The sequence below is a fragment of the Lissotriton helveticus genome, chromosome 9 (assembly GCF_964261635.1).
Source record: "Lissotriton helveticus chromosome 9, aLisHel1.1, whole genome shotgun sequence".
Lineage (NCBI taxonomy): Eukaryota > Metazoa > Chordata > Amphibia > Caudata > Salamandridae > Lissotriton > Lissotriton helveticus.
The window spans coordinates 726,950,015-726,973,250 of NC_136070.1; the positions used below are offsets into that span (position 1 = coordinate 726,950,015).

General features: G+C 44.5%; 1 protein-coding gene across 2 annotated transcripts in view; it reads right to left on the minus strand.

Moving 5' to 3' along the window:
• The window catches only part of SPTBN2 (spectrin beta, non-erythrocytic 2), a 680,775-nt gene that overhangs the window by 252,187 nt on the left and 405,352 nt on the right, over positions 1-23,236 (minus strand). For both annotated transcript variants that reach the window (XM_078660840.1, XM_078660841.1), the window contains 2 exons: positions 18,075-18,831; positions 3,637-3,839 (listed from right to left, as the gene is read on the minus strand). In XM_078660840.1, coding sequence (XP_078516966.1) covers positions 3,637-3,839; positions 18,075-18,831 — 960 coding nt within the window. The remainder of the gene's footprint in view (positions 1-3,636; positions 3,840-18,074; positions 18,832-23,236) is intronic.

A 23,236-nucleotide genomic window follows, 5' to 3' on the forward strand; every position in this document is an offset into this window, starting at 1 on the left:
TTCCCACTCAAGAATCAATTAAAGACCTGAGAACAGGTTGTAACTGCAGGGGCTGGAGGTTGGACTTGACAGCATTGATGGTAAAGCCTAGTCAATGCAGGAGATGTATGTTGGCCTGGGTGTGGCACTGCTGCTGCATTTTGCTCTTGATCGTCCAATCGTCCAGGTAAGGGAACAAGTGGATGCCGCTCTTTCAGAGGTGAGCGGCTACTACAGCAAGACACTCTGATCACCCTGAGAGCTGTGGTCACTCAGAAGAGCAGCACTTTGAACGAGTAATTCTGACCACTTACCACAAACCAGAGGAACAGTTTATATGCAGGGTGGATGGGGGCAGGGTGGTTGAGGGCAGTCATGAAGTCGCCTTGTTGTAGGAGCGGTATGACATCCTGGAGTGTTACCATGTGAAAGTGCTTGGACAGGATGTACTTGTTGAGGGGCCTGAGGTCGTGGATAGGCCTGAAGGACCCGTCCTTCTTTGGAATGAGAAAGTATGGGGAGTATATCCCTTTTTCCCCAGTGATGTGGCGGCACAGTTTCTATGGTCCCCTTGCTGAGCAGTGCACAGATCTCCTCTTGGAGCAGACGCAGATGTCCTGGGGTCAGTTTGTGTCTGCATGGGGATGTTTGGATGAGTTCCAGACAATATCCCATTGCGAGGATATATAGAACCCACTGATCCAAAGCAATCTCTGCCCATTGGGGCAGAAGCCCCTGTAACCTTCCCCCTACAAGTGGCTTTAGCCCTGCCACAAACTTGTGTGTGGTGAAAGGATCCCGGCCTGAGAGGGTCTGCAAGGCACCCATTGATTTGCTTGTCTCTGTATTCTTCGTGATTTTTTCCAGCATCTGGTCAACTTCTGGGCCGAACAGATACTCGCCATCAAAGGGTAAATTGACCAGATGCTACTGAACCTCTGGTTTAAAACCAGAAACACGTAGCTAGGCGCGCCTGTGAAGAAGGATACTGGTATACTGTTGTTCCAAGGCGCACCTGATGTTGACATTTGAGATAACGCTCCCCTCCACTACCATCTTCTGACCGCTCCTCTTGGACTGGCCAGGGAGGTGATGCAGCACCTCCTCCATGTGGTGGTCCAACTGGGCACGGTCGTACTGGGAGAGTAACCGAATAGAACTGGTGATACACCAATGTGCAGCAGATTGGGCTGCGTCTCTATTCTTACTTGCCCAGTCCAGTTGGAGGGGAATGCCCCTTGCCTTGTGAATGTGCAAGTTTCTGTGTTGTCTGAACCACTAGGGAACTGGTTGGCAGTTGTCCATTGAAGTAAGGAGGGTCAGAGGGGGAAGCTTTAAGCTTTTTGTCCACCCTAGTGGTGATGACTTGCACCTCGACTGGTCCCGGTTAGGGGCTGGTTTGAGCATCCTCTTAAGCATCAAGAGGTACTTCATGGACCTCTGTGTTGTAGAAAATTTGCATGAAGAAATCATTCTCCTCAGGCAGCTTGTCCTTCTCAACTTTTTGGTAAGCAGCTGCCCTCTACAATTCCTCATGGTAGGCAGTAGTGACATCTGGAGGGGGAGGCTTGGCTGGATATAGTTTTGGATCTGAGTCCTTGGGGTCCACTTCAATCCTTCCACAGGCCGTGGGACTGTGGGTTATAAGGGGCATCATATGGGTCATAGAGGGACCTAGGACTACCCTCCTCCACTCGACCCTGAAATAGGGAAACCCTGAGGGGCCTCTGTCAAAGGGTCTACTGGTAATGGCGGGGAGATTGGGCATGGACATGGTGGTGAAGTGGGCAGAGGAGATGGGGTGAGTGTGGAGTAGAGGTAGGCATAGCACAGGAGGTAGTGGAGTTGGGCTCTTATCATGGAGACAAGGCTTTTTAAGTGCAGAGGAGGAGGGTGGATTTATGGCCGCCACAAAAATCAATTTCCTTTTTGGAAATACAGAGTCATTTGCCTGGAGGGCATGCTTAGCCAGGATTCGTCCAGTCCCAGGCTGAATGTGAATCTGTTGCTGCCTGCCATCAAGCACCTCTTGAAGGCATTGGAAGATGGGTTGATCCTGATTGTTGGAAGCGACAGAGGATGCTGCTCTGGATGTCTGCTTTCTCAGCGACGAGGACATCCAATGGCCTTCCAGCACAGAGTCAGACTATTGCTCCAAAGGTTTCGAGGGTGTCTTAAATGTCAGATCAAAAGAGCCTGTCGAAGTCTAAAGGCATGGCTTGGCGGCATGCTTCAACGCCGATAAGTGTATATGCGTTGGCTCCGATTGATATCTCAGTTACAACCTTGGCTTTGGGGCAGTGGTGGACCGGAACCCTCATGGATGGTTTGTGAGCTTGATGCCCGACCCTCTCAGGGATCGATGCTGGACTTCCGACTGGTGTTAAGAGATGGGTGGCAGGATATCGATACGCACAGCAGCCGTTTTTGTAGATGGACGCTGTGTGGATGAGGCTCGTCCCCATCGACTTCAGAACCCGGAGTCTTCCTCAAACTCAGATTCCTGAGACTCAGCAACGGAAGCCTCTGGCTGTTGCTTGGCCTCCGTCTCCTGTTCCACGAACAGGTCTGGAGTATCTTCTGATCAGTGGTGCACCATCGATGCCCATGCAATGCGATGATCCAGATGGTACTGTAGAGTCTTTTTGCTTCAGAAGGCAAGGCATACTGAGCAGGAGGTCTTCTGGTGGTCTGGGGGCAGACAAAGGTTGCACATCTGATGTAGAACCTACTGGCAGACCTACACTCTACACTAAGGGCAGTATCTGAATGGAGTCCTTTCCATTACAGGTGCATTCTCCGATGCCCAGGAGTGGATTGAGACCTGAAGGAGCCAAGCCTGTACTTGGCGTCGAAGTATTCAACAGCGGAACCGAAGCAGAGACGACTCAGCGCGTGAAACAGACATTAATTATACTATTTATTCAACTAACAAGGTAGAGAGAACCGAAAGAGCCTAGCGAGAACATGCTGTGGCATCGAACCGGAGCTCGAATGAGCACATTTGAACCCAATGGCGGAAAAAAACAATCTAACATTCAAGCCAATGCCTTGCCAATCACAGGTAGAGTCACAATACCTGGTGACTCGAAAGACTTCTATGAAGTAAAACAACTTGCATACTCCTGAGCCCAACACGAGATGGCAGGAGTATGCACAGTATGTGTATCTACAGCTACACATTCCAAAAACACAAGTGTTTGTTATAACTATTGTTAATCCATCCGCAAGGGCAACTGATACATCAAAGTCAATGCATCTCACTCATTAGTCCAAGCTAGTTCACTGGAGCCTACACCATGCCTGCTGGCCTCAACAGGTTTTATCTATGTGTAACCTTGAAGGTTTTAGCACTTTTACTAAAGCCACATCCGCTGAAACTCTTCAAAACTGTCACAAACGCAGGATTTACTTGTCCAAATTAGATCACTGTAGGCACCTTCACCCACATTGGCCCGACACTGTTCACTGCAGCCCCATTGCTCCTAATTGGGTTTATGCAGACACCCATCCTGGGGCCAATTTGCCACTGCAACACCATGAATCCCTATTGGTTCTATCTGCTCTGCTCCAGCCCTTAAAATCCCACTTGTCTCAACAGGTTAGCTGAACTATTTCTGGCCCCACTGGTCATAAAAGGTTTATCTGAGCCCTTACCTGTGGTCGATGGAGTCCACTTTCTCCTGGATTTTGTCTGAATGAACACTGTCCTCTAACACAAGCTTCCGACCAGAGTCCAGTAGCCCCTTGATCTTCTCCTCATTGGCGTCCATGGTAGTCATGAAATCCTCATGCTTCTTGATGGCAGCCTCTGCAGCTTGTAGCGTGCTTGGCATCTCTGTGTGCGATAGCACATATTCCTGCAGAAAGAGCAAGACCAAGACAAGTAATTCACAGACACTCAACCTCAACAAAGAGACAGCACATTTTTATAATCCAAGCTTGTGAGGTCAGTGAGAGATCCTGCTCTAGCAAAACAAACTTAACCTAGTGAGAAAATACTAGAGCATAGAGAGTAGTTCGTACTAAATGTCAAATTACTATTGAGGCAATTTGCAGAGATCATGCATTATTTAAACTAATCACTAAGAAATAGGACATGACAGCAAGCAGATATCCTGATTCCCACTCCATCTGGTCAGCCAACATCAATTACCTACATGTCCTCCCTAGTCCACAGCTTCTTTCTTTGCCTTTCCAGAGTGCTGCTACTTTCAAATGTCTATCCATGGGTTTTCTGAACTTAATTTACTTTTCCTGTTCCCGCTATTTCTCCTGAGGGGATTGCACCCACAGCAAGGCTTGCAATAAATAAATAAATACCTAATAAAACACAAATAAATAGGAAACAAATAAGCAGTGCAGGGGTTCAGTGTTTTTCTTAGGACCCGACTGAACTACTGCTGAATGGGTAGGGTTGCCATAATAAGAGGATGACACCTAAAGACTCTTTCTTCCACACACTTCACTTCCTGCCTCTAGCTCACTCTCGCACGTTCTTTTTCTTATCCCAACTTTCTTTATTTGTCATGACAGTCGGTACGTTCTCTTTCTCCTCCTTTGCCCCTATGCCGACTTGTTCGCTAGTGATCATGCAAAATAAGTACCAGCCCCCAGAAATAGGTGCCTGTACCTACTACCTTCAACCACCAGCACAAAGAAAGCACTGGTAGCAGGGTGCATTCACCAATATTTCTGTAGAGAATGATCTTCTAATGTTATCCCCAACACTAGCCAATTGATTGTAAACAGCACCTCCACCACCTCACGGTACGTTATGGTGCAAACATTGCAACTATAACATGAGCCTAAAACTAAACTTAGCACAGGATCTGTATTTTGGTTTTGCCTCTAACAACATTATGCATATTTCTCCTTTTTCAGCTTGTTAAAAAGTACCGTTTAGGGCCTTCTACCTGTTGGACCTTGCACTTATCAATATTATAGTGGAGTAGTGTGGCTCACTGGTTAGAGGCGGCAGGCCTGAGAGCAGAAGTCAGCCTGGGACCAGGGTTCAATTCCCGACGCGGCAGGGTCGTGGACCTTGGTCAGCGGACTCGATAATTCTCGCTTCGGTGCTTACTCTAATCAGGGGTTCCACTCGGCAACTCTGGGCATTAGCTTGCCTAATCTCCACAACGGCCCCACCAATTCCGGGGATGCCTGGCTCCACCTTGGGGACTCCCAGCAAGGGACCATCCCACAGGGAAAGCCAGGACGGGTTCCCCAGAGTTATACAGCGCCGGGACGCCCCGTTGCTGGGGCAGCTGTGCGCTTTACAAGTATACCACATTTACACATTTACACATTTCACTCTGAAAGCTCTGCAAATAGTCTGGACTTGATTCCAAATTTACATAGAGATTTACATCAGTCCAGATACTGTGACTCTTTCATGAGGTGCCTTTGCAGACAACTTATCAACCCTCCTTGGCCAAGAAATGATGAAGGGAGGATGCAAAGTTGGCTTGTAGCCAGTTTCCTGAGCTTTCGGTTCCTAAGAATTATTCTCATGAGCTGGTATTGCTAAAGAATTAATCCTAATGTTCAGCTTGCACAAGCTGCTGTGCAATCAATCTTCACAGTTATTATCCTCTCTACTTCTACTACTCGTGCTTCCCTACTGCCAGGAATTTGCAGTTTGGTAGAAGTTCAGTTTGTGATACGGCACGCCCTATTCTTCTTATCCCAGCTTTGTTGTAGCCTTCCGGTTTGTTATGGTGGTATCATAGATCTTCTTGTCTTCTCACATTTCGGCACTTGATTATGTTTTTTCTTCTTCCTGATAAACACTGGACAAATCTTCCTCAATGTTCTTCTACTACTGTCACCCCCCCAATGTTTGGCCAGACTTCTATGATTATGCTGCTTCCATAATTATTATTTTTTTTTAATTAGAGAATACATTATATAGAAACAAATCCGCATTTGAGCCATTGATATATTTTAGAATAATGTTTTTTATCTTTTTGACAACTGTGAACCCCCACTTAATCATTATTGGAATCCAGGGACCCTCACGAGTCATTATTAGCGGAATAAGGAAGAGGTGTGGTGCAGCGTTCAGGGCGGCTGACTCCAAAACACGGGGGCTCACAGTTTCATCCCCAGTGCTGGTGGCAGGTTAGCCCAGCACCTTGTGACTCTGGGCAATAGCTCCCTTAATCTTCCCGACGGCCCCTGAGTCCCGGGACACCTCACTTAAGGTAGCTGTGCGCTTTACAAATGCTGGTATTCTTTTATTATTGGAACCCAGAGACCCATGTCTAAGTAATTTCAATGATATGATCGGCAAAACAATATACAAAAATATGGAACAAGCACACAAACAATAAAATATTTTATCTAATTCACAAATAAAAGTTTAAAAAAATCAAACTTTCAATGTCAAGGTTGGAGATTGTCTACATCCAATTGAGGACGCCCGCCGACCATACAATATTCTGTTTACCAGCTCAAAAATGTAATCTGAGGATACCAAATTAATTTTTAGCATCCAATTTCAAATCTTTCACATTTACATACCATTTAAAAATTGCCATATTTACATTTTGCTTCTTTACTTATATAAACCTTATTTGTTTGTTAATATTATTCAATTTTCTAAGCAGTTGTGGATCTCTTGAGTAGGCAACACAGACCCCCAAGGGTCTCCAAACCATATGCTTCAAAGAACTGCATTGCATCAGGTGTGGAAAACTCAATACATCAGAAAAATATAACATCTATTCAACATCACCAGCTGATTCCATTAAATTTACATTTTCCATAATAAAATTAGGAATCAACATTTGGATCTTCAAAGGACTCCCAATGTTTTCAGAAATTCTGACCTGCCTCTATTAAGATAGAGTGCAAGAATTCTTTAAATGTTACTGTTAATTTTATCAAGCCATTTCTTAAGAGTGGGCACATTATCAGATTTTCATTGTGTCATAACTGGTCTTGGTGCTAATATTGATATAAATATTATTTTGACTGACTACTTAATACACCTAGTATGTGTCTAGAGTATCTCAATAGCACTACTTTGGAGTCTGAGTGGAAAAGGATCCAGACTGAATGAATGAAACTGGTTAATAAAATGAATTAGCTCTCCAAAGGTATCACAGACTTAGATTAGCCTAGAGGAGGGGAAGGGATACCCTTGAGTGAAAAGACAAGTTGTTAGTAGTTTGCAAAATGAGTTATGATTGGAGTCAATATAAATGTGAGTGGCAGAGCATTAATTTTTTTGTGGAAAGGTAAGTGAAGGATCTGCCAATAACGCCTGTCGATTCATTTTAGATGTTGTTACAAGAGCCTGTGATGCAGATCCTAAGTGACGAGAAGGGTACTATTGCCTGATTTTATGTATCATGTATGAAGGCTAATTGGCATAAAACAAAGACCCTTGAAGATGATCCTCTTGGTGGCGGGGAACCAAAGTAGAACTCCTAGGCAGGGTGGGATGTGTTTGTATTGGGGAGGTCTAGAATTAGCTTTGCCACAGTGTTTTGCATGACTTGGAGTCTTTAAGAACATAGGCTGGTGTACCTAGTAGAAGGGCATTGCCATAATCTATTTTAGAGGTAATCGAAGCCTGTATAATGTTTTTTCCTGCTGGAAGGAAGCAGAGAAAGAATCTTGTGGATTAAGGTAAAGATAAAAAAGCATGTAGTAGCCTACGTGTAGTGAACAATTTTAGGATGCATTTTTTAAAAATTGGGAGCATAAGTTGAGGGGGGCTACCAATTCCCCTCCAATCATAATCACAATCCTTGTTAGGTTGAATCACCGAAGTCATTAAATTAAACCAATTTCAGTCCACTGGTAGCTATGGCACAGATCAGACAGGCTTAACTTAGGCAACGTCCAAAGTGACACCAAAACAGTAATAACGTCAAAATGCAAAACAATAAAAATCCCAAACTGAATTAGAAAAATAGAGTAGAATTAATAAACAAAATGACAAAAGTTCTATATAGTGAACCAGAGATATGAATTTTTAAGTTGTAAGTAGCAATAGCACCAAGAAGCATAAAGTGGCAATTATAGTCAATGAGTGAGATAGATCAGAACCTAGGCACAATCTGATGCTGACCACATGGAGCACAGGTCAAAGACAAAAACCAGGTTTGTTCTGCTCAAAGATTCTACCTTCCCACTTTAGTCATTTAAGGCCCAATCCACCAAAGGAGCACCCTTCTGAAGCCCCCAGGACATCAAGCGATGAACGGAGAGACCCACAGAGGCCAACAGGGTGCCCAGTTCAGGTTCAGTTGCCACTGGTCAGCTGGGCAGTTTAAGGAAAAGGTATCTTGTAGCTTGTATTGTCCCTGTAGCTTTAACAGGAGGTCAGCCTTATAACCCTTGAGCACACTACTTTGTCCTGGGTACAAGAGGGAGAGCCGGCTCAGCCCTTTAGGGCTCTCTCAGGTCAGCAGATCTAGTCCTCTTCTGCTCTTCCTCAGTTACAGAACATGATCTGCAGTGAGTGCATGATGGCGCCACATTTATGCATGCCAAAAAGCTAATAGGGGGCTGGGGAGAGTGCAATGACTTCTGGGCATGCCCTAACCAATTGGGTAAAAGTTCCCGGGGTCACCCTACCTACTATGGGCATTTCCAAGATGGAAAAAGTATTCGCCCATTCTCAAATTCGGCTCAGAGGGCTTAGTGATGTGAGTGGGGTGTGTACTATTGTAATTCTAGTGTCCGCCCACCTCGAACACCAAAATCCAGTTTTAATGCAGCCACTGTACCCCCAATAAACGCAGAGAAAGAATTTTGGAGAACAAAGCCAGGTTTATCAGCAACTAGACAGTGGATATATAAAAATTGAGTTGCCATCCTGTTCCTATCCTTTCAATTGTGCCCCCAGTGTTATATGTAAAGCCAGTCAACCTAGCAAGATTAAACACTCTAGCAAGATTTGATTTTGCAATGTCAAAAAGGATGTCCACATCCCTACCCTTCTTCTGAGCTCAAAGAATTCATTCCTGCCCATTCAGACCGACCTGTCAATCACAGTAACCTTTTGTGCAGCTGCTTAGAGATATTACACACCTATTCAAATGCTAATCCCTGGCTGAGAGAAGTGAAACAGCAAATGCACATTAGGCTTCAAGAGCTTCAGGCAGGGAAACGGTAACTTTCTAAAAACTATTATTCTTAAATATGTATTAAAAATCCAATTGCAGTGATGAATTGGATTTTTATTACCTATTAAATTAAAAGTTTTTATATTTTTAGCTAGTTTCATTCCTGAGATACATTATTCGTAATTTACTCTGTATGCTGTTTTTCTACATAGGACAGCTATGACTACTACAGTGAGAGTATCTTTTGGGTGCTAATCACTGGACAGATATGCAAGGATATATTAACATTTAATTACTACATGTCCTACTTCTAAATACCATGCACCCTGCCTAGTGGGTTGTAAAGCCATATTTAAAAGTGAGGTTTTGAACTGTCAAATGGGTTTACTTTGACAGGTTGAACTGCAGTTTTTGCCAATGTCGCAGTCCGGCTACACTAATAGACGTGAAGCCATGTACTGGATGGCACAATAGGCGCTGCAGTCCAATAGTGGCATTTAACTTTCAGGCCCTGGGTATATATGCTACCATATACTAGGAACATATAGGTAAGTTAAATATACCAATTAGGAATATGGCAGTTTGACCATGTTTAAAGGGGGAACACAGGCACTTTGCTACTGGTTAGCAGTGAGTTCAAAAGTCAGTAAAACATAGGACCCAACAAAAGGTGAAAAGTCCAGGGTGACCACCCAGAAAAGGCAGATTTCCTGCATCTAGGTACAGTTTAACCATAGCTGGAGTCTCTAGTTGAGATTTAGCATCTGAGAGTCAAAGCTTTAATTCCGATAGAATTATGAGAGAAAGTAGGGCATATTATGTTTATTGGTTATGCAATTTCCCTGAGCAATACACTAACCAACCCCTTTAATTCCAGTGGGTTTCACCTGCAAACCCTACCCTCAGCTCAACCCTAGGTACCTGTGCAACTGAGCAGCAGGGCTTACACTGAGGAACAAGTAAAAGCACTTAAAGAGCACCAAAACAATTGAAGAAATTGACACAACACTCTAGAAATCAGACACCAACTTATAAAAATAGACTATACTTTTCTAAGCATTTAGACACTAGAACGAAAAAGTACCAAGAGAGGTTTCTGGAGATATGGAATTTACAAGTGATAATAAACCAAAGCATTTTCATTCAACCCCAAACAAGCCTAGGCAAATTCAACGAATTTGAAAAATTGGGTAAGTGTCAATGTGGTTGGGTAGAGCACTTTCAGGGACCAACTCCAGCTGGGAGCTAGTGAGGGGAACCAGCAAGGTCCTTAGAGACAGTTAACTCCACAGAATAAGTAGTCCTCAACCAGTTCCAGACACTATCCGAGTTGCAATGGATTTCTATGGAGTGGTCCTGATTAAAGGGATGAAGGACAGTGAAAATGCTTCAAGGATGCTGTGGACGTGACACGGTCGTTGGGGGTCTTCCTACAGGCACTCCTCTGTCCATGAAGATGGTGCAGGGACCCTGGTTACATGATGGACGTCCCAAGAGGTCCTCTCTGGTCTGGCTGAAATCCAGTTGCTACTGGACTACCATTCGCACAGTGTTGCGGTCACAGGCCAGGCCAATCCTCCCTAGGTCAACAACTCGCCTTCTGAGGGTCCCAGCAGCTCTCAGATAGCACTCCCAGGCTCAGCGTACTCAGGTGCAACTCTGTGTGTTGAGTTTTGGCCCTGGTGCTGCACGGTGGCGGTGTTAATGGCATGAAGAGTTTGGTCTACCAACTTGCCACAACAGGCTTCTTCAGCTGTTGTGTTCCTGTGCTACGAACAGGAGGCCAGTAGGCTGGCCCTTGGAGTCTCTTAGTTTGACTGGGCTCTGGAGACAGCATCTCCTTGATTGCACAGAGCCGGCACAGTCCCGCCCTTCACTAGCGAGCAGGTGCAGTCTTCTAAGGGGCAGCCTCTCTTTGCTGGTCCCTGAATGCAGCAGGGCAGTCCTTCTTTGGTCCTTCTTCCAGGTCGGTTCAGATCTGAGGTCTGGGTACTCCTTCTTTGCATGGAAAGTGCCCTCTGGTCAGGATGTGGTTTGTGGCCAAAAGGCTACCAGGTCCCCTCCCAACTGGTGACCAGAACCTGTGGAGCATGGTATCTGGCTATCCCAGGGTGTACCATTCTGCCCACTCCCAAGATGGCGATAACCCCCTCTTTGTGTTCAGGTCTCACTAGCAAGGCCTGGGGTGTGGCTACATCAGGGCTACACGCCCCTGGGGGAAACCGTTTGGCAACTGGTGACCATTCTCTGCTCTCCGTGCCAGCCTGCCTGCCTAAACAATGGGCTAACCCTCTCTCCTACTGTTAGATATCTGCCCTTCAAAAGCCGCTTCTCCTTTGAAACCTGCCTTTTGGAGCGAACACCCAAGTGGCTTCTTGCAAGAGGGAGGTATCACCTCCCTGGCCTGCAACCCCTCATTGTTCCCCTTCCTGAGAGTCATTGGTACATCTCTCCAGGAGGACAGAAAGCGGTCTTGTGGAACAGGCTCCATGTGTGCCCGGGAAGGCACAGGAGATTTCAAGACACAAAGTAGCAGCATAGCAGCTTTGAAAAAGCAGCACACTAATAAATTACATTAACTTCAACTTGAGATACAAGTCAGGCTTAATGTAACAAGTTGTTTGATACCTCAAGTGCCCATTTTGGTAACACAGTTCAGGAGTTAGCACAGCTGTATGCCCAGCATGTAATCTTGTACTCACCAATTGGGTGACCAAGTCTTTCCAGAATAAAAGTGGTAGTTTTGTGTGTTTACGGTCAGGACCTGTATTATACATGTCCTTCCTGTGTCATATGTTGCACCCTGCCTTGGGACTCGGTAGGCCAGCCAGAGGGGTGACTTACACAGATGAACCTGGGAAGTAGTAGCTTTGCCATTGAAAGCAATGGCAAAGTCGGGCTAGCAGTGCTCTACAAGTCTGCAGTGGCGGACTGGGGGACTCATTTTACATGGGGGACCTTCAGGGTGGCACAACGAGTGCTGAAGGCCCTCTAACTTACAGGCACTGGGTACCAGTGTATCACATACTAGGGCTTATAGCTAAATTAGCATTTTCAATTGGGTACAGTCAATTCGGCAAACTTTAGGGTCAGAGCACTGGCATTGAGGTCTGGTTAGTAGGTCTCAGTGCACCTTCAGAGTCGAAAAACCAGCATCATCAGTCGAAAAACCTGGGGGGTGACCATACAAACAAAAGGCATTCCTTTACACCTTCCTACCACACTTTCAAGCTTGTAGTCAAAATGTTCCATTTTTCCATTTAGGACATTAGTAGCCTCTTTCTGAGAAGGTTTTACATCTCTAACCTTTTTTAAAATGGTGCCGAACAGCTGAATAAGTGCGTTATCATTCAAATGTTGTTGTGGAGCTTCAGAAGAGCGCCCCATGTCCACCAATTTAGATTTGCTAGAAAAAGATTGAGTGGATTGCAGAGTTTCAGGATGAGAGACTATTGGGCTTCTTCTGCCGGGTGATTCCACTTGAAAGTTTGAAAGAAGCAAATGGGCCAAGGTCCTTACTACTAGATCCCATAAGCTGACCTGGATCTTAAATATATCCGCCACCATCATATGTGTTGGGAGTAAAATTCTTATCAAGTACGTGGCTGCCTGGGTATGTGACACACTGGAGGGCTGGTTCTGAGCCCGCACATTTTTAAGATTTTTATCATTTTTGGACTCTTAGCTCTAAGATTCTAAGGGTGAAATGTTGGTCAAGTGTTTTTCTCCTATGGCCTAAGAGCTTTGCCTCTGCTTTTCCACTTACTTTTAAGTGATCTAATTATGTTTTTGTTATGTCTTTGATTCTCTTAGTGTTTTTTTTTACCTTGCTGCTAATGGAAGACTGTGGCATCTCTTTCCAGAGAGTGGGTAGGCGAAGTTAGCAGTGGTCTTCTCAGTTGTTTGTTTGGCCACCATTAGACATATCTTACTTTTGGTTGCGTTTACTGGCGAGATTACTTGCTAGTGGTTAGCGGAATTGCACCATACTATTCAGACATGTTACTGTCGCACGTGAATAATCTGTTAGCCGAACAGAAGTGCTTGATCAATTACTTCAATCATTGCTGGAGTAACTACCATATCTCCCTCTTCTGGCTCCAGTTAGGAAGTATGACTGATGCATTGCTTCAGAAATGTACATGAGCTCCCTTGATTTTCTGTAACTCTCATTTGACGCTCCAACTACTGGGACAGACAGCTTCATTTCTTCCCCATGACAACTGAGTTTTTTTGCTATCCGCCCAACTTCAGAGGGAGCAGTGAGTGCCATGTTTGGCAAAGCTAGTCCACTATTCTCTCTTGGGGATTAGCCGCATTATAAATTACCCTACTGATTCTATATTTTTCCTTAATAAGATCAGCATGTCAATCACTTAACTGGGATTAAAACTTTGAGCCACTTCTTGTGCATTTCTCAGGCGTACTAACTTTGTCTCTCAATACTTTGTAATGAGCTTTTGGAGTATTCAGCACAGTCTTTCCTGTAAAGACATATGATACAGTCTTTTTACTCTGTAGATTGCATTCAAATAACTGTAACTTTCAGCAGAAAGAGAGATCCCCTCCACAAGTGCTTGTCTGTAATATGCCGAGCTTGATAATTCACACGCACCAACTTCTCTTTTTTCATTTTAATGGGGACAGCACTTTGCAACACTTCTAGCAATACAGAAATCCCCACCCCCCACCTCAATCACCACTTCAACAGCCAAGATACCTGTGATGGGGACTGATCCTAGCCTAAGGCATTTGCCTCTCCCTGTTGTGAAATTGGCTGCCCTAAGTGGAACTTCCAAGCCTGTTTGAAACGTCTGGGCATTAGAAGCAAGTGGGCCATGCTGTGGCAGCCCGGTCCCAAAATCAGTTCAATTAAACTGCTATAAATTTGTTACTTCTGTCGGACCTGCCAATTTTGGTGCTCTTGTGCTAGATCTATACGTGGTGTGCTAGTTAGCAACGGCTGTCATTCACTACAGCTGGTGCCAGTACTACTGCAGGCATGGTTCGTTTCCTGTGTCATCACCGAATGCCTATTCTTGAGGAGCGCAGACTCCCTGCGTAACTCTCGATCTCTCTCCTGTGACTGTATTCCCTGTCTGGTGTACCTCCATGATATACTTATCACAGCTCAAAAATACACCATGTTTCAGAACATGAAGTCACTAGCTAGACACAGAGTATTTAATCCTCAGTTCAAAATATGGCGTGGCACCTAAGTCAGCTTTTATGAAATATAATAGGCAAATAATGCCAATTGTATTAGCTGTCTCTCGCTTCCTACTTTCTATGTGGTGTGTGAGTAAGTCATATTTGGGCCTCAACTCTTAGACTCAAGCTGACACGTTAGCCATATAGGTCATGTCCCATTTTATTGTATCTTAACCACCTAGGCCTGAAAGAGAACTGTTTCAATGGGTTATAGCGGACATGAGGTTTTATTCTTGATGGTTGGCAATTTTCTATGTAATTAAGGATTTTACTGGGCTATTTGACTGTGTAACTTGGCAATGCCTATTATATATATTGTATGGTTTTAGTATATTTTAATAGGGCTTATTTTATTTTGTATGCCCCTCTTGGGAAATTTGTAGAGGCCTGTTTTTTTTAGTATTTGCAATCAAGGACCTCGCTGGCGATCTGAATGTATACTTTTTATACAATTGTTTTAACTTACTGTATGGTTCTATTGTACTTGCACTTTTATGGTCTATTGACCGAAATAAAATATTCGAAAGAAAATGGTTTTAAACTAGTAATTTACTAATGTGACCTATCCTACGAACACCTCAATGGCCTAAACACGGCTCAGTTACTTGAATATGTGTATGCTTTTACATTTGAATGCACCTTAATTCTAAAACAAAAAGATTAAATAATAGGTTTATTAGTCTCTCTTCTGCCCTTTCTGTACAGCTGTTGTTCAAACTGCTGAAACTACAAGTTAATCTTTCCTGACACACAGTTGTTGATGCACTGAGTACATCTATCTCGCTGGAATGATGTCACTTTAAAAGAGCAAAACAAGGTATAGATTTACTGTGCAATGTCTTCAACAAAATCCTACATGCTTTCGGAGCATGTTCATGGATCGGAACATGCAGTTGCTGGATCGAAGGCACTCAAATGTTTGTAATCTGCTTCTGAAATTATTTTATCAGGGGGAAATGTCTTACTGACTAGCTTTCGATTTTTAATAATTATAACAAAAGGTAACAGGTAATGTAATTTTGCAAGACAATAAACAGTAGAGCACTCAAACCTCATAATCTATCATCTCAATCTCCCAACATAAGAAACTATTTTATTCACCCCAAAGTTCAACTGAGATATCATGATAGACAGACCCAAACATTCACCCACCTCTAGCACTTAGTCTGATGGTTTTAGAGTAGTGAATTAGAAGCACTTCTGGAAATCAAAGACCAGCTACCAGCTGCTGGAGCGAAGGGTTGCAGGCACGCAATAGCTAAAACTATCCTGACAACACTACAGTTACATTAACAAACTGGGATACCTCAAATTACCTTTTCCAATGCCTGCTTGGGGAGGTACTCGCCACATACTCACTAAATACCTTTGCACAGCAGAAGTGAACAAATTGACAGGTTCTCCAAACAAGAAATGACAAAATCTATGTAACACATTTCACATGCATAATACAGTTACTACTCCATTTCAACATTTTCCAGTGTTGAGTAGGTCAAGAAAATGATATTTTAAACCTGTATTTTAAGGAATTTATGTCTCATTGATTAGTTTATCAAATTAGTAATATCTCTAATGGGTCTTGTTCTGCTCCTGCAGTCCATTTAGAGGACACTCTATACAATACGTAGATGCCATTAGAAACAGGGTACAGTAATGTTGCTTAAAAGGGCCTGTTTAAAAAATATTTTATCTGTTGTATATCACTTAATAAATTTTCTGGTGTACTGTGGCTGAACATTTCCATACCCGCAGATACTTAACATGTGTATATTGAATAAGGAATGCCATCTGCTTTGAAGCTCCTGCTGTATAACTCTCCACGGGACATATTATCAACGGCCAGCGAGATTCTGAGGATGCATGCTTCCCAACATGAATGTGAGCAAGCCTGTCTTCATACTGGCCTTCCGAACGTATTTAGAGCTATGTAATTTAAAGATAGACTATACCCGGCAGTACTAAACCCAAGACAGACAAGTAAAAAGAAAGAATGGGACAGAATTCACATCCAACGTTGCCCATTAAGCATACTGGAAATCTGTAAGTCATGAATCTCCAGCATCTGTTGCTAGTCACAGTCACTTGGCTGCCTTTCAGCTTTCTTCTATTCTATATTGTATTGCAGTAACGCTCTCACACGTACATTAAGTGAAACTTCTCTTTATCCAAGGTCCCAGCAAAGCCATGGAGCCAAGAATCATAGACTATAGTTAGGGTTCATCCCTAGTTAATATTTCTGTTGACTCTCAAGAGTGGAATGGACGCCACTGATAGTAATATTTAACACCTGATTCTTGAGTCTGTAACAAGGTAGTTAACCGAACTTGGAATCCTTGATTTTCCTAATAAGTGTTTCAAGATATAGACAGATGTGAAAGTCTTTCAACAGAGTGAGTTTCTAACACATCAGAACTTTGCAAGACTGATAGAAGGACACATGCAATGTTGCAATGGTGAAACCATGCTTCTCCATTAGTCTCTAATAACAACGTACCCCATCAAAGGCATGTGGTGCATCTGTAAAAATCTGGTAATCCGGGACTGTGAACAATCCAAATGGTTGCTAAATATGTATGTGAACAATCCAACAACCGGTTGAAAAATAAGTACGGTGGGTAATGTTGGGTCCAATAATGAATCCATGCTGCTGTGCGGACACTAGCATGGCAATATCAGCATTAATAAAAAATGTTCTTTCCTGCTCCTAATTCAAATGACTAATGTGGCATCCATATTTAGGGTACACAAAACAACATTATGTAGTTCAAATTAAACTCCTGCTGAACACAGCAATGATACTTATTTTTACAGCTCAGAATAAATGCTTTTTTTTAAGGGCCACATGGATTAATGTTTCCTTTTCATGATATATTTGTAAGACTTATTTAGAAGAATGTATTGTTTTAATGAAGTAGGATTGGTAGAGGTGTGGCGCCGCGGCCAGGGCGGCCAGAGGTGTGGCGCCGCGGCCAGGGCGACTGATGCTGGAATCTGGGGATCAAGGTTCGATCCCCAGCTCCGGTGGCAGGTTAGCCCAGCACCATGTGACTCTGGGCAATAGCTTGCTTAATCTTCCTGACGGCCCCCAGCACCTAGAGACCCTTACGGGTGATTGTTCGCGCTTTACAAATGTGGATTATTGCTAATGCTACATAGCATAACATTAAAGTGGGAACCATGTTCATGGCTTAAACTAGACTATCTAATTTGGTTTGCATTTGTAGCTGAAACATGGAAGTGACCAAATGCAGTTGAGAGAATGATAAAGTACCAGTACTTAAGTCACACCTGAGAGCTTCAACAAGTTGAGAGTTATGTTGCCACATTACAGCAGAGGTCCTCACTACTGCGTTCTCCTCTCACTTAGAAAGGTACTAAAACTACCAAGCATTCAGGAAGTTCACCAAATAATCAACTGCTGGAATATAAGCAGGAGCATCATTTTTTTTAATGTATCTTTTACCAAGCCTTGAATACTTGTTCCTTCCCCTTCAAGAAACACAGCAAAAGGTATTAATATAAATTCGGTCCATGCTTACTACTGATTGCGCACTTTGAGGCTGTGCACCCAGTGAGAAAACAAATATTTCTTACTGCAAGGTTACAAAGAATGGAATGTCATCGGAAAGTGTTTAGTGAAAGGGATGGATTGAAACTGTAAGTAATAATAAAGATTCATACATATAACTTGACAAAGGTAGACACATTATACCTAGAAATGCGAGCTCCCTTTATTCAGATTAAACATTTGAGCCATCCCATGCCCCTGAAACCAAGCCCATGGTTACTTGTAAACTGTACCTGGTTGTTAAGGAATCCTTCCACTTGCTTTGTGTCACGCAGAAACATCTGAAAACTGTACGCCTGTGATAGCAAGTTGTGTCTATTTTCCCACATCTGTCCTAGTTCATTCCAACCAATGTCGAGGGCCTTCAAACGCTGTTGCAGGAACATGTATTGGGCATCTGTTTGACCCTGAGTGACCTGCTCTCCCATTTGCCTCATCCTCTGATAGTCTTCCTTATAGTGGTCAATCTCGTTTTTGATGTTCTCATGCTGGGTCAGGAGCTTCTCAGCCTCAGTCAGATTTGAAGGGAAATCTTCAGAAGCAATAGCAGTCTGTGTTTTGGAAAGCCACGTTTGGAAGTCATCCAGGTCCCGCAGGAATCCCTGTAGCTTGCTGGCTTCACCCAGTGACTCTTCCCGCTTTTTCATAGTGTCTTTCAAGTCTTCCCACACTTCATTTATCTCCGATAGGCGGCTGAGGATGGAGCTGGCCTGTTCTGTATGCTCTGAGGCAAGTTTCTCAGCCTCCTTCTGCAGGTCATCAACTTTCCCCTGGATAGCTTCCAGATCTCGCTCCATGCCAGTAAGTTTGCGCTGCAAGGCCATGACCCCTGCCAGATCGTTACCTAGGCCCTGAGTGGACTCTATGACTTTTGTCTTCTCGCGCATCCAAGACTTGGTCTCGTTGCACTCCAGGTGGTAGTTTTGGATGTTTAAGGCAGAATTCAGAGCTTCTTTCTTCTCATCAGCCAGATGGCAGAACTGATCCCACCTGAGAAGATTCAAGTCAATGAGAAAATAAAGTGAAGAGTCAGTGCAAGTTTACTGGGCAAGATGCTACCTTACACACGATTACAAAACAGAATACCGGGTGTGGTGTTAGAAGAATCAAGGATCAACGAGAAATACTTAGCCAATCAAACAGTAGCACTCGTATTAAAGATGCATAAGCATAATACAAGAGAAATGCCTAAATCTTTTTAAATGTGACAAAGTAATTTTAAAAACAGAACTTTACTTTACGTTAATCATTCCATTCAAGATTCTTTCCAGGAAAAAGGCCTTACAGAGCTGAAGGAAAAGGTCTACTAAACCGAACTTGGTTCTAATTGCCAGATTTATGTATTTCAGAGGCTTTAAAAACCCAGGAAAAAATGTATACAAATCTTTTTTCCAAAAACCCAAACAGCAATTTGATGGTTGGGCTCAAAAATCTCTCTGCAGAGGTGTGCCACCAACACTGCCAGTAAGTTATAAATACTCTTGGGTCTGTGGTGACCCCAAAGAGGAGTACTTTGAATTTCTAGTGGCGTCCACTTATCACAAACCAAAGGTACTTCCGTTGGGAGGGATGGATGGGAATATGGAAGGAGATATCTTTGAGATTGAGCGCCATCATGAAGTCCACCTGTCGAAGTAGGGGGATAATCTCAAGGTAGTCATTTGGAAATGTTCTGATATAATGCAACTGTTGAGTGCCCTGAGACCATAGATAGGCCTGACTGAGCCGTCCTTTTGGAGAATAAGGAAGTATAAGGAAATGCCTGGATGTTGCTGGTGTACAACCTCTATGTACCGTTTTGCAGAAGTGCACAAATCTCTTGCTGGAGAAAGAAATGCTCATTGCAGAACCGGTGTGACTGTAGTGGAGGGGTGGAAGGTAGTTTTTTTTTTTAACATTTTATTGTTCTTTTCCGTATATTGGTACTGATTACAACAATCTAAAGGTGTAATTATCCACATCTTGTACAGCCTTACCAACATGGCAGTAATATCATCGTGAACCTGCATTGCTCACATGTCGCACATGCCCCTTCATATGCGTACAACAATTACAATTATCTTACAAGTTACATTGACTATAATTGTGTCCATCCATCACTTAGGTCCAGGTCCGATTCTTCGAGAGGCGGGGTACAGGTATTTCCTCTGAAGGCATTCCACCTCCCCCACACCAGTGTCCACTTCTTGGGGCACTTTCTAGGAATAAAAATGGCCTTTTCCGCCACCATTGCTCTATCCATGTCCTCAAGCCACTGTCTAAAAGTGGGGATTGCCTGCGCTCCCCAATTCTGAACTATAGTTCGCTTAGCCAGCATTCTAGCCAAGGTCGCCCAGTCCTGGGCCGCGTGAGTGAGATCCGTCGGCTTCCAGATATTAAGAAGACATCTCCTAGGGTCTGGGGGGACCGCAGGTCCACAATCTTGGGACATTCCCATAAGGTATGGTAAAAAGTACACAATTACCCGCAACCTCTCAGACATATTGGGCTTTCAGTTCTTCTCATTCTGTAGAATGTCTGTCTTGTGTAGTATGTGCGGTGCAGTACTTTAAGCTGTGCAAGTCACAGTTTGGAGGGTATGGCTACCTCACGTGGGGACGCCAGGGCCTCCTGCCAATCCGCTTCATCCAAGTCCCCAAGTTCGGCCTGCCATTTGGCCCGGAGGGCAATCGTAAGAGCCAGCCAGTTGTTTATAATTTTACGATAAGTCAAGGAGAGGGCCTTTTTAGTCAGGTAGTCTGTCAGTAGTCTATCCTCAAGCGGTGAGAACTCAGGGAGATCGGGCGAATGGCTTTTGTGAGCGCGTGCCTGATCTGCATGGAACGATAGTATTCCGTCGAGCCATTTCGTAGGTTTCTTGCAGTTGGGAGAGTGAAATTATGTCACTTTTTTTCCACAGGTCCCCCACCCTCGATATACCTATAAGGTCCCACCTGTCAAAGCCCTCCCTGTTGCGGAGTTTACCTAAGCGCCGGGTATCCCAAAGTGATGTTTGTTGCGTTAAGACCCCCTCCCAGCCAAGCGCGCGGAGCGTCTTGAACCAAATGTGTAGTGTGTGTGCAGTGGGTCCCAATAGTGTATGCTTGCGGGATTTATCGTATAGTGCACCCAAAACACCCGCCGTTCAAAGAGTCTGTCTGTACATGCGAAACGCAGGGTCATCCTGCGGTGCATGTATCCATTGGTTTACCACAATAAGCTAAGAGGCCAAATAATATGTTTTAATATTGGGGAGGGCGATTCCGCCATCGTACCAGCCCCTTACCAATTTATGCTGGGCTATTCGGGCAGGTTTCTCCCCCAGAAAAGATGACTTACTTCTGCATCAATCGCTTTGAAGTAGGAGTGTGGAACTGGGGATGTAGTGTTTTGTAGGGCGTATAAAAACCTGGGGAGTGCCGTCATTTCGAACAGGGTGGCTCGACCCAGGAGCGTTAGTGGTAGTGAGTGCCAGTGCTTGACATCACGGTGGAGTCTTTTCAAGGGCTCCAAAAGGTTGTGCTCGATGAAATGCACGGGTTGAGAGGTGATATATATTCCAAGGTATTTAAACCCCCGTCTGCAACTTGTATCGTGCAGTCTGGTGGCAGCCTTGGAGACGAGCCACTAAGCACATAGAAAACAGACTTAGCCCAGTTAATAGTATAGCCGGAGACCCTCCCATAGGACGCACAGATGTCTAATAACACAATTATGGATCGTCAGGTGGATGCCATATACAGTAAGATGTCGTCAGCATATAGGGAAATGCGATCCTCCCATCCCTCCATCCATTTAAGCCCTGTATCATTGGGTCCCCCCTTATCTAGGCCGTTAAAGGTTCCAGTACTAAAGCAAACAGAAGGGGAACCAGTGGACAGCATTGTCGTGTTCCACAACCGAGGGGAAAGTCGGCGGAAACTCGCCACCACATGCGCCAGAGGTTGTGCGTACAGAAGTTGGATCCAGGCATACTGCAAAAAGAAAGGGCCATTGAACTAGATCAAAGGCTATACGTGCGTCCAAGGAGAGTATAACAGCCTCTTCTTGGATAGTGGGGATGCAGGCCATTACACTATGCAGTCGTCGCAGATTGAGTGATGTATTGTGGCCCAGAATAAAGCCTGTTGGTCCGGGTGCACTAGGGTTGTAAGGTAGGGTTGGAGCGGAGCAGCTAGCGCCTTTGCTAATATTTTGGCTTCTGCATTAAGCAGCGAAATTGGTCTATATGAGCAGTTCTGAGGGGGATTACCGGGTTTTGGAATCGCTACTATTGTCGCTGTACGCTGCTCTTTGGGGAGCGTACCCGCCTCAAGGCTAGCCTCATACATTTTGAGCAGTTGTGGCGTGAGTTTACATGTTGCTTCTTTGTAGAGTTCGATGGGGATGCCATTGGGACTGGAGCTTTCCCTGATTGGAGTCCACCTATGGCCCGGGTTAGTTTGTCAGGAGTCAGGTCCTCCTCCAAGGCCTGAGCTTCAATTGGGCATTTGTATGTCATGAAGAAAGCGAGGTTTTCTGTCAGTGTGGCCGTGGCTTTTGGAGTGTATATTGTTTCATAATGACGTGCAAATGCATTTGCTATGTCTGCAAGTGCGGCCCCGTTGTCTAAGTTGAGTTGTGACACCCAGCGGTCGGCGCGCTCCCTCCTGTCCAGCCAAGCTAAAAGCTTGCCAGACTTGTCGCCACTGGCCCTGGTCTTAGCTTCCTCCTTGTACTCTTGATTTGCGAGGCCAAGCTATGCCCTGTAGTTTCACTGGGATCAGAAGTGTTCAGCTTCGGCGTGGCTCACTGCCTGTTCAAAAGTCTGCACTTGATGCATTGTGTCACGTTTATGTGAGGTAACCTCCGATACTCTCTCCAAGCTAGACGAGAGTGTAAGGATATAGTCTATCCTGGAGAGGCTTTTGTGTGCGCCCGAGTGGAAGGTGTATTGTCATTCCTGAGGAAACTGCAAATGCCAAACGTCTATTAGACCGAAGGCATCAAGAAACTCAGCCAGGCGAAGGTGGGCCCTCACTGCTCCCTAGGTGGGAGTCTGTCAAGTGTGACGTCTCGCATGGCATTAAAGTCGCCCCTATAATCAGTTCACCCGGTGGGAGTGCAAGCAGGAATTTACCAAGGGCCGGGAAGGCGAGATTATGTAGAGCAGGCGGGATGTATACGGAGTCTAGATTGTACACCCGCCCCTCCCATTGACATGAGATTGCGCTAACCGTCCCTGATCGTCCGTCCAGGACCCATTTATAACCAGTGGGACATTTTTACGAACTAGAATGCCCACTCCCCTTGAGCCTGACGTGAACTCAGAGTGCGCCGCCAACTTAAATCCCCACCTGTCCAAAGCCTAACAGGCTGAACCTACTAAGTGAGATTCTTGGATTAGGGCTACTGCTGGGGCTTGTCGCTTAAGATA